At 38.6% G+C, this 15,202-nt stretch overlaps 2 protein-coding genes across 2 annotated transcripts in view; both read right to left on the reverse strand.

Moving 5' to 3' along the window:
• RAD54B (RAD54 homolog B) overlaps positions 1–15,202 on the reverse strand; it is a 68,269-nt gene that overhangs the window by 29,949 nt on the left and 23,118 nt on the right. The window lies entirely within an intron of this gene.
• On the reverse strand, positions 9,209–15,193 carry FSBP (fibrinogen silencer binding protein). The gene is made up of 2 exons (XM_069854376.1): positions 14,380–15,193; positions 9,209–10,248 (listed from the first exon to the last, which is right to left on the reverse strand). Exons 1-2 carry the CDS (start codon positions 14,748–14,750, stop codon positions 9,723–9,725), a joined length of 897 nt encoding a protein of 298 aa, XP_069710477.1. The 5' UTR covers positions 14,751–15,193; the 3' UTR covers positions 9,209–9,722.

Below are 15,202 nucleotides of genomic sequence, written 5' to 3' on the forward strand. Positions count from 1 at the left end.
TTTATTACTCAAAGGGGTAAAGACAAGAATTTCAACCTTGTCTGTCTTATATAGATAAAAACATCAAATTATATGGAATAATCTGTTTAAAAAATGTTAATTTGCTTTAAAAGCCAAAAGATTAACATCTACAACCTCCTGGTAGAAAACTACATCATTCACCCCTCACCCCCTACTTTTATTACATGAATGTTCTACGATTGTGAAGTCGAGCAGTTTGGAGATGTCAAAAATGAGACTGCTCCAGTGACCTGATCTGCCCTATTGCGTGCATGCATTAATGATAAAGTCTTTACAGAAAATATCCTGCACTACATTGCTATGGGAATTCTTGCTTATTCAATGCATAGAACTGAACTGCCCGACAGCAGCAAGAAAAACGAGGCTGCTGCTGCCTATGTGATCCCCAAGATGCTTGGCTGCAAACTGTAAAAGGTGCATGATGAAGCAGGCTGAGAATGCAAGGACAGACAGCCCACTCCTGCGGTTAGATAAGCTGAACAGAGCCTTAGAGAACTGGATTTTACTTGCATGTCTTCCGGAGTTCCTCTATGGCATAAGGAAAGTCATTTAACACCAACTTTTCAGCAGTAAGCATTTGTCTGAGTGCCTGGCATGCAATTCAGTCTCATTTAAAGTAACAGTGAACACTCACGGATTCAACTGGAAGTTGTGGTTTGTAAAGATTAACTGTACGGTATACTAAAGCATTGAGATAACGCAGTCCCAGCTGCGTCAGTCTGCACCCTTCAGTAATAATGGGGCTTTTTTTTGGTTTTTTCCTCTCTGTGCCTCAGCTCCTGCTTTACCTCCTAGAAAGTGGAGGTTATACCAACCTCTTATCTCACCAGGATGTTGTGAAATGTAATTACATCTGTGAAGCACTCAGATACTACCATGATGGCCAGCAGAGAAAAAAGCATTAGCTAATTAATTCAAAATCATTTGAATAGCATGCTGAAAACAAGACATAAGTCTATAATTGAACACAGAGTTAGAAAGAAAGTAGTGATGAGTGTTTTACTAAATGGACACGTCCATTCCGTGAATTGAAATCAGCAAGGCCTACAGAAATACAATCCATAATCATGTAATTAATGATTGTACCCAACAGCACGAGAAGGCTTGATTTGAACAGGTAGGAACAATCCTCTCATCACCATTTAATGAAACATTTAACTCCTAAGGTTATCAACTGCAGAGAAGGGACATACACTTTCAAAATTATAGCTCCATGGCAGAAAACTATTCTTTGTAAACCTCTCAATTGTCTAAAAAAACCAACTGACTCCAGCTTCCACTGTAAAAATTAAATGAACTAAGCCGAAAGCTTCTGCCAAGTCCACAGAAATAGATATGCAAGTCCTATTATCAAAAGAGAAAACAGCATCATTGAGAATTCTGAAAAGCTCCAGGCATCATTTGGTGCAGTGAGACAGATCAGCTTGGTAAAATACCAGTCAAATGCCACCCAAATTGACTGTTTACTATGCTTCCTAATGTCACCATCTATACCAAAAGTTGTTTTGACTAATTTCTCAGGGAAAGGGTCTTTGCTTCAAAAAATGAATACAAAAGTCATGTCAGAAAGCAATATTTACACTTGGGCTCTGTAAATATTGAACGTTATTGCAATAAATGATAGTCTGAATGGGATATCAATGGAAAAAGTCCAAATACTTAAATTACAAAAAAACCCCAAATTACTAAGAAATAGTTATTAGACTGTTACACAATCACAGGCTCATTGTAGCCATCTCAAAAAGCAGTCAATCTTTGAAGCAGCTTGCAGAGATACAAGTATGCATCCTTTTGTGTTTAAATGTTAATGGACAGTACACAGCTAAATCTATACAAGGTATTTTGAAAATACAGTCTGGCATACTCTGAAGCATTTGCTAGTACTTCTACTGGTTTTTTTTATTAAAAATAAAGCTGTATTTCTGTGTTATACAATATCTCTGTTCCTAAAACGCAAAGACGTTTAGATCTGTAACAAAAAGCAAGCAGGCAGAAAGGGATTTATTAAGATTACATATCCTTCATATTAACATCTGTTTTAGCACATATTGGAAGGAAAAACATTTTTAATTTACTGTATTTGGCCATCTTTGCTTTCCCTGGGTTATAATAAAGAGGCCCTAATATAAAAATAATCAATAAAACTTATGCCTACTGTCGTAAGTATGAAACAAAATATATTCCTACCCTAAAATATTTAAACAAGACTTTTTAAAATTTATGACATTACCCTGGAAAGAGGCACACAAAGGATGAGTCATATTTTTGAGAATTTTCATGTGTTATACAGCAATGATTACTTGCAGAGTGGCTGACAAAATATTTGGAAAGAGAAAGAGTAATTTTTCCAAATCAAGTTACACAACTTTGATGTACATAAATGTAATCCATTCTTTAGTCCAGGCAGAAAAGTAATATTTACAGTCCAGCACAAAAACCTAGAGCTGTAGTTGTAATTCTTACTAGGAAAGCATTCTTACTGTAACCGGGAAGATGAGGGAAGAGAAGAAATTCATCCTTGTGGAGGTAAGTCATGCTTACTGTGCTACCTTTGCTACTGTGCAATGTAAAAAAAAAAAACTAATACAACTTAAAACTGCATAAAAATTCCAATGCAAATTAATAAGATGATTCCATGCAGGGAGACGTAAATTCAGGACACCTTTAACAGCCTACTTTGTGTCAGCCCAGCCTATTTTTGGTCCTGAGCTGACCACTTATATAAGGAAATGCTAGAAGACATGGAGATGTGGCAGCTTTCCATCAGCAGACTGAGTCCACTTGCTGTTCCCAAGGGACTGTTTCGACCCTTGATGTTTCTTGAAAGCCTCTGCAGCATGCACAGTTCTTATCAACTTACCGTATGTAACCCTCATTGCAGGGGGTGTCTGTACATACGTACGTGCATATTCAGAGAAGGATGAGATTTATAAAAAGATCAAGTTTATCTCTACTATATTTCGCCTGAAAACAGTCTTTATAGATGCCCACCGTATCTTCAAAGCTAAAGTACCTGAAATTCTCAAAATCTATTTAACATCTGGACTGCTAAAAAACATTTTTAGTACCATCATGGAAATCCACTTAGGAATAGTGTATTTTCAAATCTCAACTACAGTAAATTAGCACACCCAGTCATACAACAAAAACTCTTCTGGAATGAGCAGATTTCACCTAGCAAAAATAATTGTAACCATCAGCAATGGCTCAATTCCCTACGCAAGCTTAGCCCAGTCCTTTCCTGCACACACACAACGAAGCACACCGAATCACCGTGCTACAAACCATATTTTCCAGGCTATTCATCGCCTTTTTGCAGAAGACCTGGGCCAATATCTATCCTAGCCATACAGTCCAAGAGTTCTGAAATCCTCACCACCCCAAAAGAAGGGCAGTTGTAGTCAAGATCCTTATTGTCATCTGTCACCCTCTCAGACCCTCACTGAGGCTGCCAGGTCTATTAGTGGCAAAGCTAGAGATACATTTTCTTGCTTTCATTCCAGGTGTTCACAGCTGAGAAATCTCTGTTCTGCTCTCAAATAATGCAACTTGCTCAGGTTGGTCAGGCTCTCCTAATTCAGTTATTAGAGACTACATTCAAGGGATAATAAACTTGTACTGAAAATGACCAAATTGTATGTTTGCCAGTGACTTACGAACTAGACAAACTTAAGTGAGGCCTTACAGGAATGGCCAAAGACCAACTTGATGGCAAATTTCAATACTTTTTCAAAGCACAGCAGAATTAATAACACTACAAAGGGAAGATGATCAAAATTCAATATTATCCAAAAAAGAGTATTCTCCCCTCAACCTGTTTCACAGAAAAAAGCTGAGACATAAATAAATGTGAGTGCATATAAAGAATATCCACATTACAGCCTGAGAGGATGTAACCTGGCACGACATAGTTTGGCCAAAGTGATAGTTGCTGCTACCAAAGTCACCTAGAAGCCCATCACGACACACAACCTACTGCCAAAGCTTCCTTACAATGCAGAACAACATGAACATCACCTAGGTGAAACTTGCAGAGTTTAGAAGTCAAGATTTTTTTTTTTTGCCTTTCAAATGCACCCGTAAGCAAATGTCATGTCATAATAGAGAATGTAAGCAACAGTAATAGTATCGCTATTCATATTGAGATGTCCCTGCCCATGGCAGAGGGGTTAGAACTAGATGATCTTTAAGGTCCCTTCCAACTCAAACTGATCTATGATGATTCTATATTCAATTTTAGTTCTGTATTTCTGGTACATGCCACACAAAGTTTTCAACTCCACAACATGGCATTCTTAACTGTTTTGACGAGTGAGCTAAGTAAACTTTACCAGCAAACTGCTGCTAAGTATGATAAATTCCTCTCTTTCGCATGATACCTTCAGTGATTAATAATAGATAGGACTTGAGACTACAGCAACAAATTTTATCTGATACACTAGAAGAAACAAATAATGTGGGAGTAACTAACCCCAGGAAGTCCAAAATCTCTCCTCCCCACTCCCAAACTAGACAAACATTTTGTCCTATTGTTTCACTCTTAAATAAATGAAAAAAAGCATTTATAAATTTTTATTTCAAGCATGCACGAAGTTCTGAGCTTTAAAAGCAGACATTTCTGAGACATCATTAAGAATACAGACGACGTTTGTACAAAGACATACAAAGTAAGAAAATGGCGACACAGACTACAATAAACAAAATGACCAAGCCTTAACCAAAGTAGGCCCTGACATTCACCGAGTACGGAGCGGTACCATAATAGAGTGGATTTAATTCTATATTGTTTATGTTAAATTATGCTAATTCATGTGATTACACTAACTACAGATGAAAATCAAGAGCCGCCAGGAAATGGCCAGGAAACAATGACTTCTTTTTCAAAAAAAAAAAAATCTACTTGCATACATAAAATGCAAAAAATTCAGTGAGATTTTTCAAGTCTGCAGTTTTGCTGAACAGCAAATAGAAATCATAAATCAAGTGGAGTAACTGCTGATTAAGTATTCAATAAAAATGACATGCTATTCTTCTTGTGTGAATAACATGGCCAAACAAGGTGTTATGCTCACTCAGAGATGTTTGGATACATCAACACATAATTCTGTGTAATCACTAGGATAAAAAAGTGTGAAAATCTCACAGCACAGAAGAAAGGCAGGAGCAGGGAATGCCAGTACCTGCAGGTGGCCGAGTGCTCCTTGGGTTCTCTCAGCCTCATCCACCCTGCTTACACACATATCACAAGAGAGGTTTTCAACTACTTCAGCACTGAACAACCGTAGGCTTTACAAAGAATTCAGAGACTAATTTTGCTAGCTATGATTCAATAAAATATCAGGAAATTGTATCCTTATTATGAAGGAAATTGGATGCCGTTTAAGAGCAACCATCACTACACAAGCAACTTGGTCGACATCAAGGCAAACACTTTCATTTTTAGTAGAGATAAAACACAGAAACACAGGTCACAGAATGACTGAAATTTACCCATGTGTTACACACTCAGCTAACAGACTCTGATTTTAACTACTGAAAAGAGCAAACTCAAAAAAAAAAAAAAAAAGAAAATCTGAGCCTTTGACAATGAGATTTCTCAAATTACATAGGACCTGGACATTTTAAAACAGAATAATAGTATGACTTGTTAGGAATACACACGGAGGAGTTACAATTAATGTATTTTAAAACCTTGAAAAATCCTAAAAGGCATTTTTTTTAAAGGCTTCTCTTTGTTTTCACGTCCAAAATAGGAAAGTAATCAACTTCGTAGGAAAATAACATGTCATCATCTTCATGAGTAACCTTTTTGATTTTACCAAAGCTGAAATTCACATGGAACCATCTTAAAGCACTTTAAAATAAAGATACAAGAAATTTTAAACAGCTTAGCCAGCCAGCCTGTGTATCACAATTCCTCATTTGTTCCTCTCACTTACAAACAACTCCCTTTTAATTATAAGAAACTTAATGGCTTTGCCCATTGGAAATCCAGTGGACACAATGAAGATAGTATCCAAACTTTTGTCTATGTATTTTGTTCTATGGGGGAAAAAATCCCAAGCCATAAAATGTGCAGAAATATAAAGGAAAGAAAGAAATTGAAGCTAGTGAGGTGGAAGATATTAGAACATAGGAGTACTACAAGCAAGATTAGCTATAAGTAATCTCCGCTGGTCTCGGAGCACTTCTCTCTCCTACCATTTCTGCCTGATAAGAATTCTGATCTAAGGCAAGCACATCAACCGAGATGATTCCACAGGAGCTGAAAGCTTACTGGGGCCAGGGGGCAAACAGCAGGGAGGGACAAAAAAAGCAAGATAATTGGGGAGTAACCAACAAAATCATAAACTGATCATTAGAAAGTTGCTCAGATGAAGGCACACAAGACACTATCACAATTATCACAAAGTTATCATAGTTACATTTTTTTTACTCTAATTCTAAACACAAATCCATTAGATGTTGGGAATTCAGTTACTCCTGGAGCCTGTTTATTTCAGTTTTCTTAGTAGAAGGACATTAACATATGGCAGAAATTTGTCCTTGCCTGATATTACTCTGCTTGTACTACATACCTTATAAACATGCAGACAAGGAACGGCACTGCCAGATACAGTGAAGGGAATAAGAGGAGATGAACAGAGGTGAACAAGGGAAGAGCTTCCTACCACCCCTGTCACAGATGCTAACAAAATAACATTTTCTGGAACAGTAAAAATTCATAGCACTTCAGGGTCCAGAAGGACCAGCCACAGCTGTGCTGCATGTATCCACATTAGGAATCAGGAACAGACACTGAGAAGTGAGAAATCTGACTCAGACAGATAACCTGATACTGTAAAGCAGATGTGTAGTGAGAAAGAAACGCACATCCATCAGCACAGAGAGGTAAAAAGTACAGTCAGCACCATACTGCACTGACGGAGCAATATAACATCACCGAAGGAGGAAACAGTGCTGTAGGGAAAGGGAATAAATGTCAGGTCACTAGCAAAGAAACAAAGCTCCACAGGGACTCAAGAGACATCCCTCCCCCACATCCAAGCTCCACAAAACCAAAACAAACACAAGTTGAGAAAGGAAACAAAACTATGAGATTTCTGAATTAGAGGTGCTGCCTGCAGATAAGAACGAAAGGCCTTCCACTAAGAAATGAGACGAAGCCAAAACAACCAACCACGGAACAATGCTGATACAGAGGCAGTTCTTTACTTATTTGCATTCTTCCCCTTCCAATGTCAAGAACACGAGGGAGACTTTTACTCAGAGTCCTATTTTTGCATTTACTTTGCCCATCAGTTCAGAAAGGACTGCAAGTTTTCAGAGACTAGAAATCCCTCTGGTTCTAGTCCTTGAAATAAAAATACCATACCAACAGAAGTCCCAGAGGTCACCTCTTCATCCAGCTGAAGGAGAATGGAGAATTCAACAGAAGATATTCTAAAGTCTCTAGAGCAGTGTTGTGGCCAACATAAAAGTAACGATAATTCAAAACCTCTGCAAGACAATGATCCATATGGGAACTATGTCCTGAACTATATTAAAAACTTGTTTGGTTGCATAATATGTAAGGACAGAAATAACAAATAGAGAATAATTCTTTACCATGTGAAACCAGAATTCTGATTTTGAACTGGAAGGATAAGATCAGGCATTTCCAAATTATAAGATGAGTGCAGAGAATTGAGTGCTGTTTCCCATTTCTGAGAAGCAGAACAAATAAAATCCTTATTTACCTATTTATTAAAGCCAATATTTTAACGCTTGTAAACTCAGGGAAGTGGGAACCTCAATGAAGCATTTTCAGCTACACAAGATCAATGTCCTTGAACTGAAAAATACAGCAGAAAGCCAAGGCCTGTACAGAAACAGAGGCCACTTATTCAAGCACCATCATTTTCAGTGCATGCATAAAATTCCCAGTAGAAAAAACACTAACGCTTTTTTCTCTAGAAATCAACTGGAAGAAGAAAAGTATTTGGCAACTCCATATTCACGACGTCCATTTTCACTGTCTGTATTTTTTCCCAGTTTGTAAACAAGACTTTCCTCTTCCACTCTTCCCACCTGTAACCCGTTAAAGTTACCCTGAGCACCAACAGTTGAGGTTACTTCTATCACTATTATAAAATTTTAACCACAATTCTTCAAACTGCACCAGCCCCTCAATTAAACTTGCATGCTTCCAGCCTTCAGTTTTTAATAAGCATTTATCTCTGTGGCTACAAAAGTAACCTGATTCACTCAGAAGACCAACAAGAAGATGCAAGGCTTACCTCGCACAGACCAGTGCCCCGTGCTCCCATGCTATGGAAACGGAGAAAGAAGCAAATTTGGGAAAACAGTGATGACAGCAGTGACAGTTACAAGCAGCCACAGGAAGAAATATTCTCCTTCCTATTGCTTTTGTTCTTTCTGTAGTTGGGGCCCTCTGAGATGGGAGGCATAGGAGGGATTACATCTCCTTTACTTTCTCTTTTTCCTTGATGCTGTGCTTCAGTTCCTTTTCTTGTGCTAAAGGTTAGAGGAAGGAAAAAGTATTGTTACAGGGAATATGGAACCAGAGGTCAGAGGCGATTGCGGATCCATTCGTAACAGGCAGGAGACTAAGGATTATGAAGAAATAAATCATCTGGGACTTAGGCTTTCCAAATATGAATGTTGATCATTACTGCAGAAGAAACGGCTGCTACTAGGACAGACAGAAGAATCAGTATCTTTTTCAGGTTGGGCATTTTATTTGAAACTAATCAAAAGACCAGAACAGCAGCATTTATAAAAGGTACCCAGAATAACAAAGAACCTTCTGTTGATTTCAGTCAGTTACTTACATACATAAACTATTTCATTTCGGTAGCTTATAGTCAAAGCGATACTGATCAAAGGCACCTGCAACTCTCTTGGCTGCACATGCTCTGCAGTAATCACGCATGCAAATGAGGAAATTAGACATTTTCATGGTGGATCACCAGTATAATTACGATAACTGAATATACGACCATGGTAACTGTACACACAAATTACACATGCATGCAGTTTTAAAAACCAAGTGTTGCACTCATTGTCTCTATTTTGATAACGCCCTCTGGAAACACTCCTCCACTGGAAACAATAGAAAGTATTAACTTTCCAGAAGATGTACATTTATTCGACTGTCTACTGAACACTAAAAAAATATAACAAGTTTTCCAAGCTGATGTAAAAGCAAAATCTCACCACTGTCATAAGATTTACCAACTTGAAAAGAATAAGACATTTAAACATAACCTCTTATTCCTCCTTTTTAAATGTGATTATTAGCCTGTAACTTCAGTAAGATGTTAAAGGATAGCTAACCACTTGAAAAAATAATGCATGTGATTAAAATTTTTGAAGAGATGAGCTAAATTTCCATTAGCTCATCACAACTCCAACAGAGACAAGGGGAAATATTTTTAAAGTTTGGATTTTAATCAACCTAAACACTAAATATACAGGATTCGACCATACTTCAGACCAGTAGAGTTGGTGCGTTCAAACCCATACAAGGTTACCATAAGATATTTTTCTAAGGTACATAAGCAACAACATGGAAAATCTGCTTTCATCTCTCAAGCCCAGATCTTGATCCATCCATATTAACATAAGGAACAATTTTGCTAGGGCAAAAGCATTTATTATTAAGTATTTCAAAGAATATGACAGAAGTAATAAAATATTTAGATATTGCTGTATTCCGGCAGATCACGGCGTAGTCGTATTGCCTTCAGCTTCTCTACTTTGATTTTTGTTCGCAACAGTTCTTCTTCCAGTTGCTGCTTTCTTTTCAAACCATCCCTTTTTTCTTGGACATAAAGACCAATTTTTCTTTGATTTTCTAATATTATTTGATGCTCCTCTTTCAGCATTTGCAACATCTGTGGGTCATACCCACACATTGGTCTAAAGCGTTCTCCAACCTCAAGCCTAAAAAACTCATCTCTTCTTGGTACAGGAGAGGGAGACATCATCACTCTCATATCAACTGAAGATACTGATGTAGAAGGAGACCTTTCCATAATATGGACCAACTGGTGTTCTTCCTCTTGTTCTAAGGTCTCATTTTGCTGTGAGTCTATAATCAAAGAGGGAGGAGGTTTGACATCCTCTTCTGACTGCAACTCCATCATGACTGTCGTAGGATGGTGATCCAAAATAGCCTGTGGTGAACTGGTACCAGCAATTGTTTCTTTATCGATACTAGCACTAGAACACACAAAATCACATTTAAATAAGCCATTAAAAACTATTTTTAAAAGGCGGAGCTGTCAATTAACCAAAGCCTATTTGAAATACTGCTCTACTATCCGTGCCTGGGCCTCTGCCACCTGTATCCCTGCACCTTTCTACCACACATATACACCCTGCCTTATTCAGGTTCTGTTGCAATAAAGGCAGTATTAATAAACAGAGAACTATCCTGGTACACTGGAGAAGCAAGAAGGGCAATTAGCAACAAATGAGAATAAAAACGAAGCAGCAGCAAGTGATGCAAGTGACAGAGGAAAGAGTTTATGTAATATGCCGAGTGATTTTAAAATGTAATAAATTTAGATTGAGTGGACTGTGGCAGATACATTTCCATCTCCCAAACTTATTCATCTCCTCCTGTTCTAATGTATTCCCTGGTTCCAGTTCATGCACCCAAGTATTTCGGGGAGAGGTGGCCAGCATATGTAAATAATCACTGAATAAGATTACACAAAGAGCCCCGAGTGGAGAAAACAGAGCCCAAATGATAACCCTGCCAGCTGATTAGGGAATCAAGGTAATCCTTGCTCCTGGTGATCTCAGTATTCTTATGAAGCTTCAAGACAAGACACTGAAATGTTTCCATTAAGAACAGCCTACAGTTCCACGCATTCCTTTTCAAAAGTACAACACCCACTTGACTCACCTGTCTTTGTGTAAACCCCTGAGTCAGCAGCACCTTAAATCACAATTTGGCATTACACTGGCTTTGATGACAATAATGTCTCGAGCTGTTCCTTCTTGCCTCTCTACTATCAGTTGTGTTTGAAACTACACTTCTGCACATCACTCTTTTATTCAGGTAATGTTTTTTAAGCCAGATCAGCTTCTTGATCTACAAGGAATGCTTTCACCATGACTGGGAAGGCAATACAATGTAGCATGGTACCCATACTGAAGTCAGTGTATTATCACAGCCACAACCATATAAATCAGCCTGTAACTGCAGGCTTCAGACACAAGACATCTCCCAAACTCTGAAGAACTGAGGTGCTGCTAGTGAGTGGATCCACGAGTAATGTAACTTTTGCAGATGCTCCTCAACTCTGCAGCATTAGACTGTCTATTAAACTGGAGTGTAGGAAGTGCTTGTTTATATGTTTTAAACTCCTTGTAAGCCCTAAAATCCACAAATTGAGAAACGCTATCTGATTATTAAAACACTGTCCTAGTTAGCAGTTGATACAGGTTCAAATTCCCAGAAGCAAAGGAGAAATTTCATTTGAGCATCCTGCTTCTTGTGGAAATGTACTAACTCCTTAATCGAAAGGTGGAATCATCATCTCTTCTGCACCTCCCACAGTCTTCAAAATTCTTGGTTTGAAAGAAATAAGCAGTCACAGTTGCAGCTTCCAAAGGACCCTGATCTACTCTGCCATCCATTAACAAAAAAGTGCAATTTCTAGAATAAAAGCATGAAAGCTTCTCAATACTCAGTTATAAAAATGCTCAACAGGGTCAGAGCAATATATTTTCAAAAAATTATTCCTGTAAATTGCCCAAACTATTTTAACTAAAGGTTTTTTTTTAAAAAAAGGAAAAAGTCCATCTGAAGAATATAGATCTTTCATTTATTCCCCTAAGAAAATGCCAGGACAGTCTTAATTCTATCGACTGTTACCTGAGCTGCCTGTAGAGTATCAGTTACATCACATTACTCCCTTCTCAGGCCACAAAGCTTCACCTTTGCCTGTATAGCTCTTTCTCATATTTCTTCTACTCCTCTCATTGAGCATCGGAAGTATTATCCTGCACATAAATTTTCACTTGTTTTCCTCAGTGCTGACTGCAATTCTGGGTTTCCCCCCTCTTCACAACCAGAGCTTCTAACACAGCTTCCCTCCTTCTTATTTGCTGGCTCCTAGCCAGCTTCAAGCCTGAGAAAAGTGGAAACAACCAGCAGGAGAAGGAGGTCATTCTGACAAAAGGAAACAGAGAGCGAGCAGAAAGAGAAAGTGAGAGAGGTTAAACAGAAGGACGATAGGTAAGATTTAGTCTACAGTGAAAAATCCATTTCTTAAAGTGTAATCCACACAGAACAGAAAATTAGCAAATCTTCAGGTAACTCTGAAGAGGCTTTTTATCCCCCCCTCCTTAGAGTCAGACTCTCAAGAGGAAAACAATTAAGACAGCAAAGACAGAAAAGAAGGAATTGAGAAACAAAAGAACTGCCTGTATGGTGGTTACTAATGTTTCTGACAACTTGACTGAAAGACAAACAACGTTTACCACAATTGGGGGATGGTGTTTATAACCCTGCAGGCATCCATGATTCACCAGGTTTTGTTTAATCACAGTGAGCTAGAAATTGCTTAAAGGTGCGATTAAGAATTTGGATTCATCATAAGTTGTATTTCCCTCCTACAAAACCTAAGCTGTATCCAGGTGAGTTAAAACCTAACACAGGGTTTTGAAAATTAGGCTAAAACACAACTCAGAGTTAAAATTAGAACTACCAAACAATGATGTATTTGGGCAAGGAAAAAATAATCTTTAAAGTTATATTCTTTTCCTTCAGTGCAGTGTATTGGCTGTTCCTAGGACATCCATTTTGGGTAAGCAGAAATCAAGTCAGTGTTCCCAGACCCATAAGGGACTACAAAAAATGTTTAAATATAGGAGACCAACTATGAAGATCGTTATCTCCTAATCATTCACAAAAAGTGTCACTGCTTTTTTTATAAGAACCGAAGTTCTCACACTATTTTTTTTTCCTCCTTACAAAAGTTGGTCGTCAAGACACTGCAACCTTTATTAGCACAATTAAAAGCCTTGTTTTGTTCCAGAGAATTCTTTGGAACCGTTTCTCCAGGGGCATTCACCAGAAGCAGCAGCACAGCCCAGTTGCTTCAGACTTCTTTACGCAAAGGACCCACAAGAGCATATTTTTAGAGCATCTGGCATGTTGGGATTTAGACAATTGTGACCATTCAGTTCAACCAGTGGCACCATGAATCCAATCCAGCATGTGTGCGCATGCCAGCTTTTCTTAGAGTGTTACGCTGCTGCACTATCAGTATATCTGATTAAAATATGTAAAGTTCACTTCGCATTAATCTGCTTGGCAAAATAAGAAAAAGAGAGCTTTCTCAAGGCTGCTGTGGAATTTAACTTTTTTTTTTCCATCCTCGCTAGCTTAGTTTTCATATCTGGAGGAACCAAAACCTGACCCAGGCATTTTTTGATCCCTCAAGGACCAATACAGAACCAGCAGAGTGTTACAAGTCAGATATGAGGAGCATTAGCCAGCTGTGGGAGAAAGCCTGCGTGCTGCCTGCCTGTATTATGTCTGGCTCAAATCTAGACAGTGTGTCTCACTTTACTGAGCCGTAAAAAAAAAAAAATACCTACAAGAACAGAAAACTTCTAGTGTTGTAACCTCTCAGTTTCTCTCTGTATTTAAACTCCCTAACAAATGACACAGAACTGCTCGGAGTTCAGATTGCAATTAGCTTTGCTCCAGTTTCAGAAAATCACTGTCAAAGCAAGAAAAGTATACTGTAAAAAAACATCTGCACTCACAAAGGCACCGTGGTGTGGGGAGTCAATTTTTTTTTTTAAAAAAAGACTGGGATCATTTAAACATAACATGCAAACACCAGAGTAAATGAGAGAAAAAAGGTGTATGAGTAAGGTTTCTTAGCTTTGTGAACTAACTTTATTAAAAATCCTACATAAACTGGTAATAGTTACATATGTTGCAAAATGACTGCAGTGTTACCTTAAATGGAGGAGACTAGCCATCACTTTGCCAGTGTTTGAATAATCTGCCTATTAAAAGGTAGGGGAGGGTTATAGGTTGCAGCTACTATTTCTCCTTGATTCTCTCTTAACCCTCACTTTCCAGAGTATGATAAAGACTCTGAAACAGGCTTTGAAAGAGAGCTGAAAAAAATGAATGCAGTGCTAAGGCACCATAAAGCTTCTCATAAAACAAAAGCAATATTATTTTGTCATTGCTCCCCATGTGGGGATTTTCTCTGATCCACATTTCCTTTAGGAGCCTGAGCACAAGCACAGCGTTACAGAGTAGGTAGGAGGCGCCATCATTTTAATTCAGTAACAAAATAAAAAGAATTGTCTCACCTTTGAACACCGCTCCTGTCCCTTAAACACACATTGGAAATCTGTGGAATCATCTCCACAACTTTCTTGGTTGGCTCGGAAATGCTGCTTTTACAGTCTGAGTGAGTCTCCTTTTGCTGCAATAGCTCCTGCTTGGCATATTCTTTGAGCCTCTTGTACAGCGTGCGCAGGCCCTGTGCAGTGCGAGGAGGGCGATCTACTCCGATGGCATTGTAGTTATCAGCTATGATATCCCAGCATTTGTTTTTTTCCACTATTACAGAATGCTTATTGGTATGTTCCTCGAGAATTTTAACGTACGGCTTCACCAGTTTTAGCAAATCGAGCTTTTCAGATAAGGTAAAATTAGAAGATCTGGCCTTCCCAACCATTGTTATCTTGGAATTAAGGAAGCCGTTCCTGAAGCCACCATGCAGTCCCTAGCTCTGCTCAGCTCTTTTTCACAAACAGAAAAAGATCAGGCTTAACTAGGCTAGTCTCATTTAGGCCCACGCCTACAAGGGAGGGTTTATTAAAATTCCTTCAGCTTAAGCTGACGCAGGTTCAGGAAATCTGCTTAAGCCAAGCCTGACCTACATAAGGCTTCAGACTGAAGAAGACGGGAAGAAACAAGCAAAATACACTTTTGTGTGAAGAGACCAGGCACACGCAGGATTTAAAAACATAAAGGTTTAAAGATTAGCAACGTTACCCAGCTAAAAATTACCTAATTTAGCTCGGGTAACAAGCTCTGACACATCTCCCCGGCTCTCTCAAACTGAAACCGCGCTCGAGCCCGATTTTACACGTCAGGACGCCCCCCCCCGTCCCCGCAGCCCCCCGG

Source organism: Phaenicophaeus curvirostris, chromosome 3 (assembly GCF_032191515.1).
Source record: "Phaenicophaeus curvirostris isolate KB17595 chromosome 3, BPBGC_Pcur_1.0, whole genome shotgun sequence".
NCBI lineage: Eukaryota > Metazoa > Chordata > Aves > Cuculiformes > Cuculidae > Phaenicophaeus > Phaenicophaeus curvirostris.

Coding starts and splice junctions, on each gene's coding strand:
- FSBP (XM_069854376.1), bottom strand. CDS start 14,750: ATGGTTGGGAAGGCCAGATCTTCTAATTTTACCTTATCTGAAAAGCTC. Junction 10,249..14,379: donor GACAGGAGCGGTGTTCAAAG/GTGAGACAATTC, acceptor TGTGTGTTCTAG/TGCTAGTATCGATAAAGAAA.